The sequence below is a fragment of the Micromys minutus genome (assembly GCF_963924665.1).
Source record: "Micromys minutus genome assembly, chromosome: 3".
Lineage (NCBI taxonomy): Eukaryota > Metazoa > Chordata > Mammalia > Rodentia > Muridae > Micromys > Micromys minutus.
The window spans coordinates 82,521,061-82,547,354 of NC_137972.1; the positions used below are offsets into that span (position 1 = coordinate 82,521,061).

General features: G+C 40.1%; 1 protein-coding gene across 1 annotated transcript in view; it reads left to right on the forward strand.

Annotated features, from left to right (window-relative positions):
* ADAMTSL3 (ADAMTS like 3) overlaps nucleotides 1-8,100 on the forward strand; it is a gene marked incomplete at its 5' end in the record, with an annotated part of 198,667 nt that extends 190,567 nt beyond the window's left edge. The window contains 2 exons of the mRNA XM_080914464.1: nucleotides 5,543-5,754; nucleotides 6,217-8,100. Of these exons, the coding sequence (XP_080770590.1) occupies nucleotides 5,543-5,754; nucleotides 6,217-6,323 (319 nt within the window). The 3' untranslated portion in view covers nucleotides 6,324-8,100. The remainder of the gene's footprint in view (nucleotides 1-5,542; nucleotides 5,755-6,216) is intronic.
* Between the last annotated feature and the right edge of the window lie 18,194 nt (nucleotides 8,101-26,294).

The window sequence follows — 26,294 nt, forward strand, 5'->3', positions numbered from 1 at the left end:
CCCCACCACAGTGCAGCGTGTTCTTCCCCTGAAACCTCCAGGGGACAGAACTGTCTGAAATGGAATTGTTCCTAGTTTCTCTCGCTCCTCATAATTGAAAATTCCTGTTCAATTATGATTTGTTTAGTGCCATCTTCTATAGTATACATTATACTGAAATATGGCCAATAAATACTATTTATAATCACAGTTATTTGGATGTTAAACAGAGCAAATACTCGAAAGGGGAAAAATGTAGCACCCAAAACAGATTTTTAAACATATATAAATGTAGACACATACACACACACATATATATATATATAAAGATATATTATAAATAATGTATATTTATAATTTATATAAATATATTTATATATAAATAAAATGATTTATTCCTATTAGAAGCTGTGTTGATTTGGATATTAGTATGATGATTTAGCAAAGATTAAAATAAACATTTTAGTTTTCAAAGGGGCTGCTTGTTTTTCTTTTGCATGAAAGTCTGAGTGGACAGGTGGTAGAGTAGTTAGAGCTTGACTCATGAGAGCATCCGGATGGCCAACCTCCCTCTCCTGGCTGGCTCTGCTACCTCCAAAGATAACATCCCAGCCATCAGCAAGTGTGAGGGAACTTGTAAGTTATACAACATGAGAAATTTTTTATTACATCATTCTTTTATTGTGTGACCTTCGAATACCTAAGTGTCTCAATCTGCAAGTAGAATAATATCATCTATATAAACTTCAGTTTAAACTACAATTAGACAGCCTAGTGTCAGTCCCTGAGCAGTCTTGGTCATGGAGGACACCTTGTATCTAATTCTTTCTTACTCCTGCACATACTGAATTCTGCTGAGGAAATTGGAGTGACCTTGACTGTTGGCTTGGTTACTGTTCTGAGCCTTTAGTAAGGTTTGGCAATGTAGAGTCAGCAGTATTTTCTATTCCCACAAGGTGATTTCAAGCCAGGACCATTCTCCTCAAATGGAAAATGTTTGGAGCAGCTGCCCTCATTCTCAACAGACAACTTAGTTTCCTACTTTACTGAGAAGATAGAGACCACACACAGATGTGCACCATCCCAGATGTTTTCCTTTGCAGTCATAAAGACATCTTTACAACACAAAAGCTTATATGGGTGGAGTCTTTTATTTTAACATTTTTTTTCTGAAACTTGATTTTATATTTAAGAATTGATTATAAACATGCTGTGTCTTAGCGCACCTTTTCTTTATTCTATTTGTGTATAATGTTTAATATTCTGCTATTTCTTTGATGATATATGGCTTCGATTTTTTTGCTTTTAAAGAACAGATGCTGCAGTAATCATCTTAGAATGTATATGTCTTTATGCTCAGAGAGTTAGAGTTTTTGGGGTAGACATTTATAAATCAACGTGAATTCATAAGCATTTAAATATTTAGATATTTCAAAATTATCATCAAACTATATAAACAATATGAGAGTTATTTCTGTTTACATTGACATTTGATGGGGTTTTAATCTTTCAATTTTTAATCATTGTGATAGAATTGTTTTCTGTAACATCTTATACGCATTTTGATCCCTTGTGCCCCTTTCTTGAATCCACGGTCCCGTTATTTTTCATTCCACACACCATCACCCTGACCAAAGCACCATCACCTCTTACCTGCTCTGGTAGCACCGCCATCCTGTTGGTCTCCCTCTCTCCATGCTTTTGCCAGCCCAGTCTCCACGTTGCACATCAAGGGAGTTGTCCACATGCAAACCTAGTCAACCACTACTGATGGAGAAGGCACGCCAAAACCTTTAATGTGGGCTATGTGCTCAACTCAGCTTCCTTCTTCACTGCACTCCTCTCTCTCTCTCTCTCTCCCTCTCTCTCTCTCTCTCTCTCTCTCTCTCTCTCCCTTTCTCCCTCCCTCCCTCCCTACCTCCCTCCCTCCCTCTCTCTCTGTCTCCCAATCTCCCCTTACCTTTTTGTCTGTCTCTCCCTCCATCTCTCTCTTTCATATATATGGTGTGTGTGTGTATGTGTGTATATGTGTGTATGTGTGTATATATATACATGGAAGTTCTGACTCTGATCAGTCTCAATCTTACATGAAGGATATGGAAGTAAAAAGGAAGAGTAGATGTTATTTGAATAGTAAACAGAAATTTCCAAGAGCTGTGCTTGTGCATGAGGCGTCTGTCACTTCCACTTGTATGATTTTATCTGCCAGGTTGGCTGACCTGTGTTATAATGTGCTGTTCCTCAGTGTATGATGTTATTTTGCCTTGTATGTCTAGTGGTTTGTGAACAGGGGACTAAGTTGGTTAGTAGAGAGAGCTGCTGAGGAGAGTTTCTATGAAACTTTATAACCTTGTTTTCCCTGTCGACATCTGCTGGGTTTGTGTGCTTGCTATCTGTAGGTTTGGAAAAGGCACAAGAGGCGGCCTTAAGTATCCATCCTCTCAAAGTGCTTAGAGAGTAGCAGTGGGGATGGAGCAGGGACACCCCAGAGGCCACAGCAGGCTCTCTCTCAGCAGATGTAAGATGATGTTTTACACAGAATCACATTGGGGACTGGGGTATAGAATTAGTGGAGGGTGAGCTGTTGGTGCTCAGGATATGTAGAAGGCCCTGGAACTGTCAGAGTAGATGAGACTAGTAGTAGCCCGGACTCATCTAGAAGAAACATAAGAATCTACGGGATCTGAGGAAACGCGGTGGGCACAACTCTGTGATTTCCAACCTTGTCTAGGAGTCAGAATATCTGGGAAATTTTTCAGCAGGTTTTTCTGACAGCCTATCTTTTTGTAAAGCTGCCCACTACTATCTGTGTCTGAAAACTAGCAAGGCTTGGGCTCCATTGACAGGCCTTAGATCTGGCTGGTGGAGTGAGGATTATTTGAAGCTGGGATAGAGTGAGAAATTGAGGCAAGCTGGTAGACAAGTCACTTCGGGATTCATCATCATACATGCTGCCATCACACATTTGCAAGCACATGAGGCACAACTGTAATTATAGTGCCGCTGCCTGTATAATCTCCATCTGACATGAATGTTCCCATTCCAGGTCATGTTTGTTTCTGCTCTCAAAATAGATGCCCCTCAGTATCTTTTTCATCCCCCAAGAGGTCCTGACCTCTGTGTTAGTTTAATGGCTTCCTGGACCTCTCAACCTTTGTATTATGAAGGACTTGCCTTCAACCAAAGGAAACACTTGAATTACTTAAGTCTCTTTAGATTGGAAACAACAAAAGCCAAATTTAAAGAGTTTCTGCAGAGAGGACAAAGCCTTATTAATAAGACGGATGGATCACTAACACTTACGAACATCCATCTACCACCCCTTAATTCTATTCTTTGAATATGTGTTCAGTTGTTTTTTTGTAGGTATCTGACCTCCACAGTAGGAGGAGGCCAGGGAGCATTCAATCTGCACTGTTGGTCAAAGTGACTCAACATTGGGGGATTAAGATTTAACACCCTCTGGGCAAAACAAAAGAAATTAACAGGGCAATCTTCCCTGGCTCCTCTTTTTAAACCTTATAACCACTTTGGTAGGATAGCAGTTTCCCACCTTTTAAACCCTTTGACGGTGTCTCCGTCTACTGGCAAAACCAGGTATTGCTTCCCACTCTGTGAAACACTTCTTCACAAGTCAGGTTGTCACAAGTTTTCTCCATTTTCTTGCCCTTCCAATGATCTGTCAACATCTCTTAAAGATATGCTGAATAAACTGTAAATTACTTACAGTAATGACCAGGGAGTCCAATGAGGCTTCCAACAGATCCAGCAGGACAGTCCCTGAAGAATGGAAAGTCACTGGCTTGTTCTCTCAGCTCTGCAGCTTTTTGTACTTGGCTTTTTCTAAACAGTCTTCCACCTCTCTGGTCTATGTAGCAGTCACTATTATCTCAAGCTTAATATTTTGTTCCACGCCTTCCATATTTCAAAGGGAAAGGCAACTACTGGACCACCTCAGATGGCACTCTCTCCCAGTCATCTTTGGGGACAGAGACTTGTCCCCTAGCACATGTACCTGGCAATATGCCCTAGGGAACAACAACTACAAAAATAACTAAAGGTGGATCTGCTGAGGTGCTGTCCTCTGAGGTCATGATCTTTCCAAACATCAGCAACCACCAAGTTTCTTTTCTGTTTTAGGCCCGACTTTCCAAATACATTTGCTCTCTGTACTCACTGGTGACAGATCTATATGTGACCTAATTATAACTGTGACCACATACCACTCAGCAGACAAGGCTGCAGGCAAATACATCCTTGTTCCTAGCACAGTATTTTCAGGGCTTATCAACAGCAGCATACAGCTCGTGAACAATGTTCAAGTGGCTTATAGTGGTAGTAACTCTCTTGTTTGCCTAAACTAATCTGCTCTAGATTGTCAGGAGAGCCCATTCTTGGGTTATGCATTTGTTTGAAATTGGAAGTCCCTGCGACATGCAGCTCGTTAGCCATGCCTTTTTTGTTTTTGTCAGATCATGTTTTTTTTTTGGGGGGGGGAGGGATAGGGAGGGGCATGCTCAGGTACTAGATAATGATGTAATGATGTCACTATTACTCTAAACTGTATGGCATAGAAGCAGAGGGATATCTTGGTGTGTGTGTGTGTGTGTGTGTGTGTGTGTGTGTGTGTGTGCCAGTGTTGGTAATTAAACCTAGGACCTTGTGCATACTAAACACACACACACACACACACACACACACACACACACACACATCGATCTATCACTAACTATATTTCCAGGCATTTATTTATGTGTTTACTTATGTATTTATGTGTGTATTTATTTATTTATTTATTTAAAATTTTGCCCTTTCTTTAGCTAAGGTAGAACTTGACCTCTGAGTCCTCCTACTTCAGACTCCCAAGTAGCTGGAGTTAACAGGCCTGTTCCCCCATGCCCAGCTCAGGTCTTAGTTTTAGATAGAACATGCTAAGATGCAGAGACTTAGAAGCTAAGATGTGCTGGCCATCCTGGTGGTCAAGATTCCATGAAGCCACCTCACACACACCCCATTGATTTTTTTTCTTGCATACACCTGTGTGTGAGCACTCTCCACTGGCATCTCACAGGGCATTGCTTTCTTCCTGCCTTATACTGTGACATCTCAGCCACTTGCTGGCCCTCTCTACACATGCTGTAATGTCATTTCACCCACTTCTCTTGTATATCCATGTGTTTAACACATAAATTCTTAAATACATGCTTATGAACTATTTTCTAGTACATCTTTTTCTCTTCCTTTTAGCAAATGTCTTTGTCAGTTTCCAGAGCCTTCCTCGCATATCCAGAGATAACGTGGGTGGACTAGAGGATCATTCCTAGCATCTGGGAAATGGTCTGTATTTGGAAGTATCTAATTATTTTATTAAGGTCAGATGGCCCTACTACTGTGCTTAGCCAGCCATCAACAGTGCAAATTAGTTTTCTCAGGAAGCCTTTGGTACACTGAATTCAGAGAAGGAGAAAGAGCTTGATCAATGCCAGCAAACAGTCAAACATGGCATCTTCTCTCAATATATAAATACATAATATACATATTTCCTCTTCTTTTCTCATTCCAGACCTGCCTTTAGAAGAAACTGTACCTCAGAGCCATGTGAGACATGTTGGCATGTGGGTCCTTGGAAGCCCTGCACAGCAGTCTGTGGCAGGGGCTTCCAGTCTCGCAAAGTCCACTGCATTCACACAGGGAGCTGCAAACCCGTGGCTGACAGATACTGTGTGCAGATGAAACCAGCTTCCTGGAGGCACTGTCTCGGGCCTTCCTGTGATAGTACGTACCCCTCTCAGGTATCACCAGCTCTCCCCAGAAGCCTGGTCAAAACAGGGACACTAACGTGCCTTCCTTGTCCAGGGACAGGGTTATGGGCAGCAGGACCTATTCTTGAAGAAGTAGTAGCCATGCCACACACATTTTCCGCTGAAGTCTCCTGTGCTAAGACTGAGCCAATGGGCTTGTGTCGGTGAACAAATGTCCTAGAATTACACAGTGAATAGAACTGTGTGTTACTTTCCTATGGGATAAATATGAGACATTCATCAATTTTCCAGGGGGCCCATGACCCTACACAAATTAGCCTCTGCCCTCAGCACTGAGAGAAGTAATATGGGTCAGAGGACCCATGGGGATCTCAGGCATCACAAGAAGCCCATTGGCCATGTGGAGAAGTGAGCCCACTGTGTGTCTGCTCTAATGACCCCATGCTATGGATTCTTTTCTATTTTTTTTTTTCAGGAAACTGCACAGACACAACTCACTACTGTATGTTTGTAAAGCACCTTACCCTGTGCTCCCTGGCCCTCTACAAACAAAGGTGCTGCCAGTCATGCCAAGAAAGATAAAGCTCTGGCAAGGATGTGACGCTGCTGTGGTGAGAAAGAAAGGCTAACGAGGTTCTGTTTCCCATGTCGCTGGTTCAAAAGCACGTATTCTTAAAGTCTCTAGCTACTATTATCAAGTGGAGGTTAATGCACAAATGGTACCTGGTATAGTTTTATAAGGCTAACTTTTCCAATGGTTGTTTTTAGTTCCAGTTCCTACAGAGGATGTAGTCTAGGACTAACGTAAATGCTCTCGGGAACCTCATCACAAACACATCGTCACCTGCTGCGCTTTGGAGACCAGCAAGGAGTGGCCCATCCTGAAGGCTGCAACTGGGGACTTTTCTCAAGTTGTAGGGTTTCAATACATTGTAAAGACTCTGGTTGTAGCCTTTCAGAGGTTGGCACTAATGGCACATCTATAGATTGTTATGTTTATTGTGTGAAGAAGAGATAATCTCTCTGGACAGCTTATAACACCAAAGAGCCAAGAACTCTCCACAGGTGGCATTGTCTTTATTCTTCAAGAAATCTATCTGCTACCAAATGAGGCATCTTGGAAATCAAAGAAGAGGAGAAGCTAACCTCTTCTACTGATTTTGAAGTATATTCAAAGCTTTCTTTTAAGAGCTGTGAACGAAACTTTATCTAAGCACTATTATCTTGCACACAGTCAGAGATCAAAGCCTTACTAGATGTAATTTGTGCATACAATAATATCCCTGGGGATTTCTATTTTGGAAAGTTTATAAGAGAATAATCTAAATAAGAAATGTAATAGTTGAAAGAATTGTTTATGGTAAATGGTTATTTTAATTCGAGCTGATTTTTGTCAATAAATTCAAAGTCAGTTAGAATTATGGTAGAAATAATGATTTGGGGGTTAGGATCCAGAGCTGGGATTTGGGATGTGCTTTGGGGGAAGAAGGCTTGAATTCATCTGGGACTAGCTATAGAATTCAGTTAGGTAAGAAAGGAAGGTACATTAAGGATAAGACCAGAGCTGCCTTTAAGGTTGGGGTCAGTTTAGGGTTGGGTCTCTCGGACTAAGGCTGCTGTTCGCAACATTGGAGTAAATTTTGCTTCCAGGGAAGGGTAAGGCTAGCATTCAGTTTTAACTTCTACAACTGATTTGGCCATAGAGACCTTTCCATGATATTTTACCAGCTGTGTAGATGCTACAGACCCAAAACAAGTGGCCCTGTTCCTTCAGTGTCCCAGCTGCTTGCACACATACTGCCCACAGCCTCTGGCACACAACCTTTCCTGAGGCAGGTTGTGTTGGACCTACCTCTTGATCAGCATGTGAATGACACATTGTGGCTTTGGATTTGTTTGTAGAGAAGCTTGCTTAGCCTCTCTGCCATCTTCCGAGCACGGGTCTCTCCCACATTCCAACTTCAGCCTCACCGACACTGGGATGAACACTACTGTAGGTGGAGGGTTTGGTGACCTGGAACAGACAGGGGAAAGGAAAGAGCACACCAGCCCTTGAGTGGTTAGTCAGCAATCACATTCTATTGTTGAACTTATTATATTAAAAGAAGGATCATTTGTAAAATACTCCTTGTATATATTTATTATATGACTCCAAGGTGCAATATTTTATTTTGTACAGTATATAATAAAGACATGGGACATATATTTTTCATACTAACAAAATTTCTTAGTAAACTGCTTCACCTTTGTATTTAACGTTAAAAAATAACCTATTTTTCCGGTTGTTACCGTAATTTCATCTTGTTAACATTCAAATGGCATTCCTGTGTACTGTATTTTACTACTGTTTTTTATAACATGAGAGATAATGTTTCCCTTTGACGGTCCTTAATTCAAAAATAAATTTACCTTTAGTATCTAGTAGCATCCCTGGTGGCTTCTCTTTGTGTAGTGCTCTTGCTGTCTTCTTGCCTGTTTCCTTGTTAGTCTTGTCGTTCCCTTAGTTGAGCTGATATCCCAGATTGTCCTTTGTATGTGTTACAGAAGGAGAGATCACAGAAGTTCACTGATTCCACATCTCAACTCTTCATGTCTTTGTGAATCACACTTATAAAAATAATTTGACAATAGCAACATTAAGTAGAAGCCTGGGGTAGATGACTGACAGGCTCAGTAGTAGATGTGAGATCCATAAAGAGCAGAGTAAACTAATTCCCTTTTATTTGTAAATTTGAAATAATTATTTCAGGCCCACTGTAAATTTGAGCAGAAAAGACAGATTTTAGTATATGCCTTGTCTCAAAACATAAGTAAACCTCCCCTGTTAGCAATGTCTCCCCTACACTTCTGTATTTTCTGTGACTCGTGAATCTATACAGTGCATCATAACTGAAATTCTGAAATTTCTATTAAGGTTTGGTTTTGGCACTGCACATTTTATAGATCTTGGCAAATGCAGAATATGTGTCTATTTTAATCATACTAAAAATCTCTCCTTTTGACTCTATTTTCCCACTTTAATTTTGTGAAAGATGCCTAGTGTGTGTGTGTGTGTGTGTGTGTGTGTGTGTGTGTGTGTGTGTGTGGCTTGTTTCTTGCATGTATATGCCCAGGCATTCCATACCCACACTAGTTTTGATCATTTTTCAAAGATCACTGGATGTTTTGTGTGGTCTATGTCCTAGTCCTGTGTTCTTTTGTGGATCTATTGTCTGTTCAGTACCAGTGACTCGTTCTTTGTTATCATTATTTTGCTATGTCTTGAGGTTGGTGTCAATCCACCAATTTTATTCTCCCTTAATGTAGTTTTTGACCTCTCCATAGTAATATTCAAACCATTTTTTTCAGTATCCATGGAGGGGATGTTCTCTGCAAACACCATGGCCAGCAATGTTGACCTTATCCATGTGGGGCAAGACAGAAGTCCAGCTCATCATGATTCAGTAGCAGATGTTAGTTCAACCTTACAGAGTCTCACACCAGATCATTTATTTCAGGCATATTTAAGCACAGCACAATTTGGGAAAAGGTTTCCTGGTGATCATTAACTCAAAAAAAAAAAAAAGTGTGCAATAAAGTTTAAGACCTGATTACTGATACTCTTTATTTTTTCTTACAACGTTATTTTTAAAAAAAAAGGAACACATATACAGATTTTTAAAGGCATTTTGGCATAACATTATATGAATATTTTTGTCAGTACTTAATTCTCTTAGAGGTTTGATAGCATGCATTGAAAGACACTCTTTGTAAAACACATGTGACCTCGTTCATAAAGATGGGTTCAATAGATTGACTGCATATGGCATGTTAAAGGTCTGAGGAAAAATATGGTGTGATCTCAGTCATACATACAGTGGAAAAACTCACCAGGTTATAAACCACATCTGCTCCCATTTGTAAAGTACACAAGACATCTCCCATAAAGATGGCCCCTGTAGATGAATGGAGAAAGCAGGCTCAAGATAAGGTTCTGGAGAAGATACGCTACAGATTGACTGAGATAATCATAAGAATCTTGGGGAGCCAGGTGTGGCCTGGCCATACAGATGGCAGGAAGGTCACCAGGCTAGTAACCACATCTGTCCCAGAGACACCCCTCATGGTTAGAATTCCTGGTTTCCTTGATGCTTATCTGTTAGCACACGAACTTAGTATCTCCTACAATCCATAAAGTAACTGGCTAAGATTTTGATGGAGATTATATTGAAGCTACAGAGTAGGTTGAAAATTATCATCTTGATAATATTGGATCCTCCTATTAGTTAATAGAGAACATCTCTATTTAAACGTTCTTTTTTTCAGAGATCTGTCGGCTTTCTTCCATAGATCTTGAACACATTTTTTCTAACTTATGTTACTTAATTTTGCATGATTATAATGTAAATGTTTTTTTAAGTTGAAATTGCACTTGCTTCCTGTTGGCATGTAGGAAATAAAATTTTCTCAGAAATACTGGGGATTGAACTCAGAGCCAGGCAAGTGCTCAAATGTAAAACCACATTCACAGGTCAGTAGTTGATTTTTATATGTTAACTGTATAGATAACATTGTAATTACTTTTTCTTCCTAGAAAGTGTTGTTTAGTTCTAGGGAGTTGTTTTACATAAATTATTGTGCCATGAATGAACAGAGTTTGGTTCCTTCCAATCCCATGTGCTTCTACCTGCTTTTCTTGCCTTACTACAACATTAGCCTAGACTTCGAGTCTGTTAAAAATGGGTGTGGAGAACAATTCTTGCCTTGACCCTAATATAGTGGGAATGTTACAATTTTTTTCATCATCAGATATGATATTAGCTAAAAGGTTCTTGTGTATAATCTATGCAGCTGAAGAGTGTTTTTCTCAATTGCTAATTACTGAGAGTCTTTATGATAATATTGACGTGTGATAAATACTTTCTCAGGACAAGTTGGTATCACCAGGTGATTGTTTTAGTCTGTTTATGTCATAGACTTTGTTGCCATGGAAACAAACTATATTTTCCTTAGATTTATTTTTATGTATTAAGTATAATTGTATTTGTGTTGACAAAAAAAGAGAAAGCTATTACTCTCTCACAGGAATCATATAACTAAAAGGTTACCCCTTACTTTAAAAAAATACTAATATGAAGCTATAAATAAACCAAATTTTAGTGTTTTTATTGCTTTTAAGTGTGCATGTGCGTGTGTGTGTGTTCGTATAAGTGCATTTGAGGGCCACAGGTATCATAATTCCCACAAGCTGGAGTTATGGGCTAGTACAGGCCTCTGGACACAGAGTTTGTGGACCAAACTTGGATTCTAGGATGGGAAAAGAAACCAACTGATTTTAACCAGAAAGCCATCAGCTCTACACCTCCCAAAATTTGGAAATTTTAGCATCCTGGCAGCTGCTTATAATTTAAAAACCTAAAAATTAAGTCAGCTATTTAATCTCAATAACAATGTAATTCAAATATTTTATATTAGTAACATTTTATATATGAATAGCTGAAGTAATATTTTTACTTTGAGAATTTCACACATTAGTTCTGTTATAAATTGATAAAGTTTGAAATGTTAAGCTAATCTTGTAAGCAGGGATAGATTCTACTTATTCATGGAGTTTGATTATCAGATAAATTGTTGGATTCTATTCCTAAAGTTTTGTTGAAGATTTTTGTGTTTGTTTGCATGTATGTATTTGCACCACATGTGTGGCTGGTACCTGTGGAAGCTAGAAAAGGGCACTGGATCCCCTGGTACCAAAATTAAAGGTGGTTGTAAGTAGCCATATAGGCTCTGGAAGCCAAACCCAGTTCTTGTGCAAGAGCAAGAAGTTCTCTTAACCACCAAGCCATCTCTTCAGCACCAAGTTGTCAACCTGGCTAGCCTTGACTTGTGATACTCCGATCTTTGGCTCTTTAGAAAACACTATCAAACTGCACCACCACACTGCACTGCACCTTTAAAGTATTTAAAGGCATTCTTCTTTTTTCTTTAAGGTTTTTTTTTCAAATAATCTTTTTTCCAGTTTCACAATTTTCAGAAGTTGTTAAGCTGAGGTATCCTGGCCTTTCTCACCTAAAATCCTTGCTCATTTTCTGTTTTTCTCACCCTATTCCTGCTACACTCATTATATTCATCTGTCATGTCTGTCTGTCTATATATTCACACACATATATCTACTAATCTATCTATCTATCTATCTATCTATCTATCTATCTATCTATCTACCTATCTATCTATCTATCTACCTACCTACCTATCTATCTATCTACCTATCTATCTATCTATCTTCCTACCTACCTACCTACCTACCTACCTACCTACCTACCTACCTACCTACCTACCTACCTATCTCTTGCTATCCTCTTGCTCTCCTGCTATTCTCCCCTCTCATGCAGATAGCCCTGTTCCTGTCCAGTCTGATGGCCATATTCAATGTATTTTTTCTCTCTCTGCTCTGGATATTTTCTTTTACCTACAATAAAAAAATCTTTCCACTAATCATACAAGGAAGCAGTCATGCTGCAGTTCCTTTAGTGTGTCATCTCATGTAGAGTTTCTTTGCGGTTCTCTTTTAGAATGTTTCTCTCTGCTTAATAGTCTACCTGTTATATTGTATGCTCCTGCTTAACCCATTACAGACCTCATTACAAGTGTAGATATTTTAATCTCCTAATGTTATAATTTATTCATGTCTTACATTTACATATATAATTCTTGCTCTGACTTTTCTTCCCTTTCTTCTCCAAGTTGCTTTGGTTCGTGGTATATATCACAAAATCAATCAATCAATCAAACAAACAAACAAACAAACGTAACTAAGACAGAAAATTTTACCATGCATGTCTGGCATGAAAATGTTCTAAAAAAGAGAACTGTGATTCCAACAGCTCTTCTTCTTGCAGGCAGCAACAATAAGCAAACACTCTTGTGTAGTAAAGCCAGCTAGTATGTCTAAGCCAGTAGTACTTGCTCCAGAGTGTGGCCAAGGTCTCCATTTTATTAAATTACTTATTCTTTGAAATAATATAATCACATCATTTCTCTTTTTCCTTTCCTTCCTTAAAACTATGCCATATACCCTCCTTATGCTCTTTCAAATTCATAGCCTCTTTTTTATTAATTGCTGTAACATGCATACATATAGATCCCTAAATATTATAACCTGCTCAGCCTGAATAATGTTACTTCAAGGTATGTTTTCAGGGCTGCCCATATGGTGTTGGATAGCTAATGGGCATATCTTCCTTAGATAATACTATTTCTCTTGCTTTCATCATTCCTTAGTTGTCTGTAGTTCTTTGTGTAGAGTTGAAAGCTCATGAGCTTTTCCCTGCCAATTTTAGCATGTCTATTGGTTCAGATGATCACATTAGTGAGATTTCATGGGTGTAGCCTCTGACATTCCTAGGAGCCACAGTACCACATTGTCTTAGTCAGGGTTTCCATTCCCGCACAAAACATCATGACCAAGAAGCAAGTTGGGGAGAAAATGGTTTATTTAGCTTACACTTCCACATGCTATTTATCACCAAAGAAAGTCAGGATTGGAACTCAAGCAGGTCAGGAAGCAGGAGGTGATGCAGAGGCCATGGAGGGAATGTTACTTACTGGCTTGCTTCCCCTGGCTTGCTCAGCTTGCTTTCTTATCTAACCCAGGACCACCAGCCCAGGGATAGCATCACCCACAATGGGCTGGGCCCTCCCCTCTTGATCACTAGTTGAGAAAATGCCTTACAGCTGGATCTCAGGGAGGCATTTTATCAACTGAGGCTCCTTTCTCTGTGATAACTACAGCTTGTGTCAAGTTGACACAAAACCAGCCAGTACATACAACCAAACTCCGTTTCTCTGATTCTTGCATCCTTCCATCTCCTGCACTGATCCTGAACCTTGGGTGTAGGAGTTGCATTATAGATGTATCCCTTGGGACCAGGCTTCATAAGTCTGCATTTTGATTGGTTGTGATTTTCTGTGATGGTCTCTGCATTTTCAGAGAAGTATCTTTGATGAGCGCTGAGGACTACACTTACCTGTGGGTATAAAGACAAATATTTAGACTATGGATTATGTTGCTTTCGTAAAGTAGTTTTGTAGGTTCTTCAAGATTCATGACTTCATGATCCTTGAGTACTTGGCTAGGTTTGTACTACCAGGCATAATTTCCCTCTGTTAGAGCAGGATTTCAGTCCAATTAGAGAGATGATGATATCACCAAGGTCCAGGCCTTCCTTTGCTGTCACAGAGGTCCTTCAGCTCTGTCATACTGTAACACTTGAGTCATGGGTGGCAGAATGGCATAAGTGATTTCAGGCAGGTGAAACCAACCACAGTCAGTGCTGCAGTGCTGTTGCCTTGGCCCCCACACAAAACCAAACTCCAAACTGCCATTATTTGCAAAGTAGAAATCGAATGTCAGGAAACTAACATGACGGGCCACCCCAGCATGTTGTCCTAGGCAGGCAATTTGGTCACTGCCAATTCCTGCAGCACCCTTGCAGAATATATTTAAGACATGTTACATTTTACTCTCTGGATGGTGCATTCTTTTACAAACCCACCAATACCTCATATTTGGTAACCTCTCTTTCATTTTTCTGGATTCTGGATTCTGAAAGTCATGTCTAGTATGGGTTTGAGGAGCACCCCCATGGAGTTGCCAAAAAGCCTCCCCGATAAGACATACTTATCACCATCTGCCATTTGTCTGAGGGGTATGATACCCAGTTTCTTTTATGAACGTTCTCTCTTCTCCTTTGGACCCTCAAGAAACTCAACTGAGTCTCACGAGTCATGATTTCTGACTGGGGAAAATCTCAAGTGAAAGCCAAAGGCTTCCTTCCTTGTTCTCTTATTACAACTCTTACATCAATTAAGGCTGAGGAAAATGGCCTCTTTGACCTTTCTAATGAAAGATTCTCATTCCTTGCTGTTCATGGATCTCTGGCCAAGGATAATAATTTTCAGTGGGGTTTGAAGACCTGGAACAGACTATCCCAACTCCTTGGCCTATAAGAGAAAAAGAACTGTTTTCTCTCTTGTAGCTCAATCTCTGTTCTCATTGCGCACTAGTTTAGCACCTCTTTAAGGTGGATCTCCTTCAATGTTCAATAGTTTTTCTTTCATATCTTTTCTGACTGGCCCTCTGTGGTGGTTTTAATATCCATGGCCCAGGGAATGGCACTATTTGGACAGGTGGCTTTGTTGGAGTGGGTGTGGCCTTGTTGGAAGAAGTGTGACTTTGAGGGTGTGGGCTTTAAGACCCTCATCCTAGCCTAGAAGCCAGTCTTTTTATAGCAGCCTTCCGAAGAAGAGGTAGAACTCTCAGCTCCTCCTGCACCATGCCTGCCTGGACATTCCCATGTTCCCACCTTGATGATAATAGAGTGAACCTCTGAACCTGTAAGACAGTACCGATTACATGTTGTTTTTTTAAAAGTTGCCTTGGTCATGGTATCTGTTCACAGCATTAAACTAAGATGCCCTCTTAAGACTATCTGAAGACTGCACAAGACATCAGATTGAGTCTTTCCCTCTATGAACCTTGCATTGCACCCTCAGTGCTCTTACACTTTAACTGTTCATCTCAGTACCAGGAAGTCCTTTTGTTTGTTTTTATTGGATATTCTCTGTATTTACATTTCAAATGTTATACCTCTTCCCCCTACTCCCTTCCCCCTCCACTTGTTTCCATGAAGGTACTACTTCTTCCAACCATCCTCTCCACCTCAGGGCCTTGGCATTCCCCTACACTGGAGAAATGCATCTTCAGTGAACCAGGCCTCTTTTCCCATTGATGCCAGACAGTGCCATCCTTTGCTACATATTCAACTGAAGCCATGGGTCTCTCCATGTTTGCTCATTAGTTGGTGTTTTAGTCCATGGGAGTTCTGGAGGGTTTTGGTTCATTGATAATGTTCTTCCCATGGGGTTGCAGACCCTTTTCAGCTCCCTCAGTCCTTTCTCTAGCTCTTTCATTGGGGTCTCTGTGTTAAGTCAGATGGTTAACTGCAAGCATCCTCAACTGTATTTGTATAACTCTGGCAGAGCCTCCAAGGAGGCATCCATATATGGCTCCTGCCAGCGAGCACTTCTTGGCATCAGCAATAGTGCTTGCACTTGGTGGCTGCATATGGGGTGCATCCCAGGTGAGACAGTCTCTGATTGATCTTTTCTTCAATCCCTGCTCCTCTATTTGTCCCTGTATTTCCTCCCTTGAGTGCTTTGCTCTACCTTCTAAAAAAGACTGAGGTATCTACATTCTGGAAAGTCCTTTGTAAAGATGGGACATCACCCTTAGAAGCTGCATCATGACCTGCTTGTAGATGTTTTACCTTTGAAAAGGGTGGGATGCCTTTTTCTATTAGAACTATTGAGCATTCTGACAAGATCAACAATATGACTGCCTGCCTAAGATGAAGGGCTGTAGCAGCCTCCATGTCAGAGCTGCCCTCATGACCCAACATGCAATCCTTCATCATACAGCATCCATCATACAAATGAAGACAGTTCAATGTTGGGTTTAGAGGTGCGTGACAATAAGTTGTGACTAATTTTGTGGGCAGAACTCATCTATCCCATGTCTGTTATGTTTTATAAAGTGGCAGTATAATAAAAAACATAGTGCAATGTAGTAGTGGCAAAAACAACTTAGCCAGCCAGCCAAGGTATCCACCTGAACAGTCACACCATGCAACAGGTCTAGTATAAAGTTTATTGGGAAAGGGGCAGGAGCAGGGCCTGTAAGGGGTAGATACAGAGACAGGGGGAAGAAAGAGAGGGAGAGAAAGAGACTGACTGGGAACATATGGGTACAAAGAGGGTGATGGAGAGAGTAAATAAATGGGGGAGAGACAGCTGGGGCAGCTCCTCTTATCTCGTGCCTGGTAGCAGCTGATGATGCTTGGTCATTGTTGGGCAAAGCCTAGCAGAATTATCTGTAAGCCAACAATGCCACCCCACTATCGGAGGTTCGGTCACAGAGCTGTGGGAGCTGTGCTAGGACTCTCAGTGGTGACTTGGCTTCAGTACACTGTTGGCAGATGTCTCTGTGTAAGCACAGGGAATGGATGTTGCCTCTTGCTGCTCAAAGAGGCAGAGGAAATGTTGGGGTCACTGGTTCTTTTTGTGCAGCATTGGGCCAGGCTTCCTTTTGGAAACTTCCCTTTCTTTTGTTCCCTTTCTTCTGGTTTCTTAATCATGCCCCTTGTCCATATTTAAGCATGGGTAAGGAGCTTCTGTTGAGGGGTGAAACAGTGAACAGAAAACTCAGAAATGTTTCAAGAATGACATTTCCTCTGCCCTTTCCAAAGCATGAGGGCATTACTTTCTGATATTTACTGTGGGTGTCTGGAACTCTTGGAGGCAAGTCTCACAACAATTGGGAATCCCTCCTGAGAACTGGAACCTCTGGAATTTAACTCAAAAGTTTGAGCATGGCTGAGCCTCCATGACAATTACATTTCAGGCTTTCCCACTCATTCCTCTGTGTTTTTCCCTCTGTTGTGCTAAGTCCTAGCCCCTGGATTCATCTAACTCTGCCACCTGTGGTCTTCCTGTACTCTGTCCTCTCTCCAAGACCCAAGAAGAATTGCTCATTTTCCATCTGTTTAGCTTTTCATTTGTTTGAGTAGAGAAGGGCTTCCAAGTTGATTACGTGTTCCTACATGTAACTGGATCCCACATGAACACTCTTATTCTGGGTCATGTGAAAGAATTTACACATTTCTAGCTGGAATCAGCATATGACAGGACAACCTCTTTCTTTTTACTCTACCCTTTAATTTAGCCCCTTAAACCTAGTCACAAGAAAATCTCAGATAACCCCAGATTAAGATACAGTCTACAAAATCCCAAGTGTCATTGTCAAGAAAGATCAAGAATGACTCTACAACTGTAACTTTCTCTAGTTAGTCCACACAAGCAGAAATAAAATGGCGATTGATAGCAGCTGTGAGAGGACGGGTGGTCAAGTCCACCTGAGCATAGCGGTTCAGCTTTATAAGATGGATAGTGGATTTGGGTAAGTGTGTATTATCTGGGAGGAGTAAGAGAGGGGAACCATAATCAGAATATATTACATGAAAAATAGTTTTTCAACAATAAATAAAAAAATAAATCTTTTAGTAAAATTTTTTAAAAACTAAAAGAAAAATTATGTTCAGTAGTGATGTTGCATGCCATTAAATATTATCACTGAACTGCACACTTAAAATTATAAAAACAAATTTTGCACTGTAAATACTCCCCTTCAGTAAAAAGCATGGCAAAATTTCCACATTATTTTGTTGCTCAAATTGTCTAACTTTGGCCACCAGGAGCTTTTATGGTATGTGTATGTTTAACAACCATGCATGTGCATGAGAACCCAAAGCCCATAAATGCCATTCTTTTATAAAAATTTATTTCTAGTTTCTGAGCCTGTAGTCTTGTTTTCTTCTACAACAGAATTCCCAGAGACACTGTAGAAATGAGGGTGGACTGGTAGGTGGCTCATCAGGGGAGAGTTCTTCTTGCCCAGCAAGCTTGATGATCTAAGGGCAGTCTGGAGCCTACAGTGGAAGAAAAAATTGACTCCTGATAATTTTTCACTTTGACTCCAAGTGTGTGCATGCCTGTGTGTGTGTGTGTGTGTGTGTGTGTGTGTGTGTGTGTGTGTGTGTGTGTGTGTGCATACATGCATGCATGGGTATGTGAGTCAGCTAGAGTCATGAGAGAAGGAGGAATTTCATTTCAGGAAACACCTCCATCAGACTGGTCTATAGGTACATTTGTTAGGCATTTTAAAAGTTAATTTATTTTATGTGTATGTGTTTTTTGGCCTGTGTATATGTATGTATGTGGACCATATACATGCCTGGTTTAGAGGCCAGAAGAGGTCGTTGGGTTTCCTAGAAATGGAATTAAGGAATGGTTATGGACTGTTTATGGGTTCTAGGTCCTCAACAAGAACAAGTATTCTAACCACTGAGTAATGTCTCCAGCTCCAGTAGGCATATTTTTTTTTTATTTTAATGGCTGCTATGGGAGATGCCTTCCCATTGTTGGTTTTGCTCCCTCTGGGCAGGCATTCCTAGGTTTTCTTTTTAAAAGTCGGTTGATCAAGCTAGTAGACAATGTCCTTTCATGATCTCTGCTTCTGTTCCTGTTTCTAGGTTCCTGCCTTGAATTTCTGTAGACTTCCCTTCATGTTAGACTATTAGCTGTAAAACAAAATAAATATTTTTCCCTCAATTTTCTTTGGTCATGGTGTTTATCACATCAACAGAAAGAAAACTATAACAGAAATGGGTATTTGAACCATATTGTATTTATGTGACAAACCTGGCCATGTGTTTGGAACTTTGAGTTGAAAAAGCCACTGAGTTTTCAAAGCTTCATTGGCTGTTTTATGGAAGATTGGAATGTAAGAGTTTTAAGCACAAATAATGGAATTCTGGCTTGTAACATCTCAGAGGAAAGTAAAAGTGTCAGAAATATTTGTGTAATATATCTGAATTAAAGATCCTTAGTTTCTGGGTCAGGTGAGTTGAAGAATCATTGTTGATTAATAAGAAACCAGCATTACTGAGATGAAATCTTCAAAGTGGTCTCTTAGAGTCAGCACAATAAGCTGTGGTCTTTACCTTTTTGTAGATGTTTCTTTTTTTTAATTCTTTAATTACTTTTCTTGTGGATTCTTCTCTTCCCTGGCCCTCTTCAATCTTCTTTCTTCCTACTCTGTCTTCTCTAACCCTACTCTTCCGCCTCCAGAACCCCACTCTGGCTACTCCCCAGTCCCACTACTCTCTCCCCTACTACTATGCTCGCCAGCTCCTTACTCTTTCTAGACTTAACTCTCAGCCTCTAATGGCTTTTCTATGCTTTCCTATTACTAGAAGTCCGAATGCCAACTGTCACTGAAGAGTAAAGGGTCATGTAGAGGGTAGGCACCTAAACTATTTCATACTACATTTCCCCCACTTGTTTCAGCTACTAATTATGCAATTTTGAAGCTGCTTATAAATTCTTTCCAATGTATTGTCCAGGGTTCCCAGGTGCAGACATGCTCTTTTTATTGAACTCTCAGGGGCACATGCACATCTGAGATAAGAACCTATCAGTGATGATTCTCTTTCCTCTAACTTGGGTACTGCTCCTTGAACCTTTTATACTCCTGGACTGTCTTATCTTCTAGCATCGTGTGTTCTGGAGTTTCTCATTGAAGTCTTTTAATTTCCATCACCAACTCTGTGAACCTTTGTCTTGTATTTCCAATTTGGGCTTGCAGGATGTGGTATTCAGCATAGTCTGTCTTAAAGACCAGCTCATGAACCTGTTGTTGCTCTGTATTGGAGATGGATCTGTATTGCAGAAGACCAGAGTTCTGCTTATAGGCCTGTCATTGGTTAGGTGCTGAACATTTCTTATCCAACCTTTTCTGACTGGCAGGGGAAGGCAGTGATTGGTTAGGCTATCTTCTTTGTTCTCTTTGGTTTTCAGAAGATCAATGGTTTCTAATATCCGAGGTTTTCAGAAGATCTTCCTTGCTCAACCCTGAGCTTTATTAGTTTTAATGGCAAAAGACAGCTTTTTATTTCCTGTGGAAATAGAAACAAATTTGAGTCACCAAAGTAGTCCTAAAAGTGTCAAAGTGGTGGTCAGCGCCTCCTTCTTGCCCCAGCCCACGGTGGTGGTAATATACTCCTGCAGGGGCTGTCAAAACCTGGCAGCTCCCATTAAAAAAGTGGCAGTCCATCTTTTCCTCATCAGGAGCTGGTCGCGGGAGCTGTCCATGGTGCTGACAGTTTTCCTGCCTCAGCATGCCGCTGCTAGAGAGAACTATCCACTGTGAGGACACCTTCTTTCCTACCTCAGTCTACAGCCTTGGTGAAGTGCCAGTCAGGAGCTGTCCACAGTGGCAGCACCCCGTCTCCAGCCTCCCTAAGCAGCTCCACAGACATGGCAACTCAGCTAAAGCTACCCGTGGCTGGGAAGGACTCCCCATCTCAACCCATGCAGGGGGAAAAAGTGGGGGGGCAGTAATCCCTGTTCAGGACAAATCAATGATCCCTGAGCTTCTCATAAAATCCCACCAATCCCTGACTGGAAAATTCACCAATCCCTGAGCTCATACTGATACAGAGGAGGATGCTTGCAGTTAACCATCAGACTGAACATGAGGACCCCAATGAGGGAGCCTGAGAAAGGACTGAAGGGGCTGAAAGGGTCTGCAAGCCAAGTGAAAGACCAAAATGATCAACCAACCAAACCTACCACAGTTATCAGGGACTAAAACACCAACCAATGAGTTCACATGGAAGAAACCGTGGCCCCAGGTGCATATGCAGCAGAGGATATCATTCTCTGGCATCAATGGGAAGAGAGGCCTTTGGTCTAGTGAAGGCTCATTTTCCCAGTATAGGGGAATGCCAAGGTGCTGAGGTGGGAGAGGGTGGTTTGGAAAGGGAGCACCTTCATGGAGGCAATGGGAGGGGGGATAGGTTTGTGGGAAAAGGATAATATCTGAAATGTAAATGCAGAGAATGTCCAACAAAAAAAAGTTGAAAATTTGTTTCACTGATTAGCAATTACTGAAGTAATCTTGGTATTACAATTAACACAGTCTCATTTTTCCTTTTATAATCAAATCAGAAACCCTTTCTATATACTTGTTTAATGTTTTACTTTGTCTGCTAAGAAGGTTCATTCTAAAACACTGTCTTCCTTTGGCATGTTGAGCCCAGTGGAGAATGAGTCAAAGGCAAATGACCAAAGTAAAGTCCAGTGTAAGATCTATGCGATCCACACATGAATCTTGCTGTCACTTTAAAGTTAACTCTTTCTCTACATTCTTTGCTAGTTGGCTTAGACTGCCTAAGTCTGAATTTTTTGGTAATGTTTGAAACAAATTACTTAATTCTTAAATAGTTAATCCAATGATGGGCCGTTTTCAATTATCCAATAATTTTTAAAAACCACTAAGAGTGTACAACTGATCTTTTTTGATCATTACCTTCTGTGATTGGATTTCTTGTTGACATATTTTATAACCTAGATAGTGGATAAAATCTCCTCTCTGCACTTTTTCAGAAGCAGCCTGCAAGCCCCAACAAAGCAAAATTCTTTTTGTCTCACCAAACATTTTCTCAAAAGTATCTGCATCTGAATCAGCTAACAAAGTATCATTCGTGCATTGGTAAATAATGGATGGAGAAAATTGCCTATGCATCATTTCTAGTGGTTGTTGCACAAAATATTGACATAAAGTTAGACTATTTAACATTCGTTGTGGAAGAACTTTCCACCAATACCTTATGCAGATTGAGCATTATAGCATTATTAAATGCAGGCACTGTGAAGGCAACTTTTTCCTTATCCTGATTTTGCAAGGGCATAGTAAAAAGCGGTCTTTTAAAACAATTAGTGTCATGCCTTAGCGAATAAAGGTGGTAAAGGAATTTCAGGCTATATCATAGCCATTTGTTAAATTACTCTACTCACCACTCTCAAATATGGTAATATTTTTTATTTTCCTGATTTTTTTCATAGTAAATACAGGAGACGTCCATGGGCTGATAGAGTCTTCTATGTGTTGAGCCTCCAGAGGCTCTTGTGCCAACTGTTCAAGTTTCTGTAATTTTTCATTAGTTAAGGGCGATTGCTCTACTCATGCATCTTTGTTAATCAAATGTGTTAAGGGTAAGGACGATGGTCTAATTTAGCAGTGCTCCCACCCTTATACATACGGAAACTCAGTCCCTGTTGTGTCCTGGTTTGGGACAATCTGCAGTCTGTGGTTGTTTTAGTTGACATTTTTCAATACCTTTTCCCTGAAGGATCTTCCATTTCATCCCTTATTTTAGGGATTGTCTCTGAGTTCCCCACTGCTGTAATACATCTTATCTCCATAAGTTGATGGTTATGTCAGCTACATAAGGCCATAATATTCCTATGTGACCTTTTGGTCCCATTCATTTAAAACATCAAAGATTTTGTTTTCTCTGAGACAACTTCCCAGTTCCTAGAAACAGGGTATAAACCTTTTGAAGTAGATATTCTGAATTCCAAGATTTTTTTGAATGATAGTTTCTTTATCAATTTCTGTATCCAGCAGACCTCTTCTATACCAATGTCACCCAATTGCAACGTTTATTTTGGACTGTTATCATCAACAACTGTTTGCCAGAACACCTTTTCCAGTATTTCTAAGCCACCCTGATCTTTCTGTTTAAGCAGCTTTGCCTTTGAGGTAGGGAAACAGTAGCAGCTGAGCAATCTCATTCCTGTGTTAAGCTTTGTAATTTTTACATAAGCCATTGTTTGAATTTCTCCTTTAAAATCTTCATCAATAATTCCTTGATGCACAGTAAGTCCTTGGGAAGTCAAACTACTCCTTCTCAAAACTCATTCCTATTGCCCCTGAGGGCAAAGGGCCATAAACTCCAGTGCTGGGGACAGCATAACATGACAGGGACCACCAGCAGTAGGCTGAGATAGAACATCTCAGAAGCCCGAGGCAGCATCTTGTTAAAAAAAAAAAGGTTGGTAACTGGGACCCTGAGAAGCAGAAGACCTGCCACCTAAAATAAGACTGCCTGCAGTAGGCCAGGATGGAGACATCTCAGTAGCCCATGGCAGATCTTTGTGAAAAACAGTTGTTCCCATTTCTCCTAACCTAAGCTCTGGGCAACAACTATATAGATTTCATTTGTGCATGACGACATTTCAGTTGGCCTTGGTGTGCATAATTACTTTATTATATCCAACTTTCCTATTTCTTTCTTCTGCTCTGGTGGATTCTGTGAAACTAGATGTTCCTTGATTTAATGACTCTTAAACAATTGAAAATTGAGGCACAGGGGCATAGCATAGCACAGTATTAATGGTCCAGGTGCATGCTGTGTGCTTTCATCTTGGAAACAATGTAATAATTTCACAATGGAACTTCCAGATTAATGCTCAACATACAAAGAAAGTTTGAAGTGATTATTAGAAAATTAATTAGAGCCAATGCTGGAACCCCAAGAAAGAAAAAAGTTATTGAAGTTATGAAATAAGTTTTGCATAATATTTGAGAGTGGTTCCTGGATAAGAAAGTATAGAATGCATAAAATTATATACTAGTAAAACTAGGTCAAATACTGGAATTCTTAGGAGAGTCATTGTGTGCGATGTGCAGAAGCAGAAAGCTGGAGGAACTACTGAGTGAAGGGTTAACTTGACTCTTTCTGGCCACTGCCTGGCAGGTCTGCCCGTGTCATTTATCATTAGAGCTTCACAGCAAAATGCAAGTAGCTGACCTCAGAGCTCTGAGCTCTGAAGTATAGTAAGTTAAAAGTTAAAGTTTAAATAATGACAAGTTTGCAATTATTATTATTTTGTCCACAGGCCTGAGAATAGGAGAAACCTGAAGCTTTGGGGAACAACTGTGATTGTTAGTTCTTTGGGGGATATAGTTATTCTTTTGAATTTGATTTGGGAATGATTGTACAATGTCTTTTTTCTACCTGCTTTTGGAGTATCAATAAAAGACTGGGGCAAGAGAAAGGTGAGGAAGCATGAGAAGAGCATGTGGGTGGTGACAGGAGAGAGAATGTGAGGTGTGTATAAAGAGTGTGTGTGAGTGAAAGGACAGTGCATGTGGTGTATGTGAGCTATGTGTGAGGTGTGTATGAAGAGTGTGTGTGAGTGAAAGGGGAATGAACGAAGACGCGTATGAGTGTGGAAGTTGGAGAAAGGAAAAGCACAAAGAAGAAAATCAGAGTGTGCTAGAGAGTGCAGAGTGTGGGCAGCCTCAAGTTTTGGGCAAGAAAGCAAGAGGAAAAAAGAGAGCGGGGACAGGGAGGATAGAGAATAACTTTAAATCTTGAAAAATTGCCTGTCAGTTTGTACCCAAAAAGTAGTCTGTGTTTATTATGCGCCTTCCAGATATCCCTGCTTCCAGTTGAGAACTCCAATCCTGTGTCGAGGCTGGATCCCGACACTCCAGTAGATAAAAAGATAACACTGGAAATAGTGTAAGATGTTTCTCTAAGATCAAGCCTAAATCACCATTGCCTGTAGTCGCATGCATTAGATCTGCAATACTTAGCTGAGTTTTTTTTTTCTGCTTTCTTGTTATTTCCTGACTGACAAGAGGAAAACAACTTATACATTTTGTTACAGGGCCTCAAGCTAGGCCCCTATATCATTCTGGACAGCAAAAAATTGCCTTGCATCTTTCTCTTTGATTTACATTCATGGGCAGATTGGCAAATCTTGAAACATCATTGGCACATTCTTGGAAGCCTGAGCCTTCTTTATGATTTATATTTAGAAAAGTTATTGCCTTTAGATACACACTGTTTACAATTTTGTTTCAAATGTCCATATTTCCTATGAGTAATATGCCAGGCATTTTGGTATTTGAGACCTCTACTTTTTCTTGACCTCTTCTATTAGAATGATATATAGTAGAATCAATATCATTCATATTCTTTACCCATTCATCCATGGGTACTGCCCATTCCTTCAGTGATATTATGATTTTTTATGCTGTGCATTCATATTTCTAATGCTAGGGTCTCTACCAACACCTATCTTGCATCAGGGTCCAATATGGTCTTATTTACTGCTGAGATCAATCTTTGTAAAAAAAAAAAAAACCAGGAAACAACAATCATTATTCCTTAATATATCTTAACATCAAGAGACCATAGGTGTGTAGGATTTCTAGGTCTTCAGTTCTATTCCATTGATCTACCTTCCTGTCTCTGTACTAATACGATACAGTTTTTATCACTATTCTCTGTAATACAACTTGAGGTCAGGGATGGTGATCCCCCTGGAAGTTCTTTTATTGTTGAGAACAGTTTTCAATCTCCTGGGTTTTTGTTATTCCAAATAAATTTGCAAATTCCTCTTTCCAACTCTATGAAAAATTGAGTTGGAATTTTGATGGGATTGCATTGAATCTGTAGATTGTTTTTGGCAAGATGGCCATTTTTACTATACTAATCCTGCCAACCCATGAGCATGGGATATCTTTCCAGCTTCTGAGATCTTCAATTTCTTTCTTCAGAGACTTGAAGTTCTGGTCACAAAGATCTTTCTCTTGCTTGGTTAGAGTCATACCAAGGTATTTTATATTATTTGTGAGTATTGTGAAGGGTGTTGTTTTCCTAATTTCTTTCTCAGCATGTTTATCTTTTGAGTAGAGGAAGGCTACTGATGTGTTTGAGTTAATTTTATATCCAGCCACTTTGCTGAAGTTGTTTATCAAGCTGTAGGAGTTCTCTGGTGGAATTTTTGGGGTCACATTAGTATACTAACATATCATCTGCAAATAGTGATATTTTGACTTCTTCCTTTACAATTTGTATCCCTTTGACTTCCTTTTGTTGTCTAATTGCTCTGGCTTTGACTTTGATTACTATATTAAATACGTAGGGAGAGAATGGGCATCCTTGTCTAGTCCCTGATTTTAGTGGGATTGCTTCAAGTTTATCTCCATTTAGTTTGATGTTAGCTACTAGTTTGCAGTATATTGGTTTTAATATGTTTAGGTATAGGCCTCAGTTTTCTTGATCTTTTTAAGACTTTTAGCATGAAGAGGTGTTG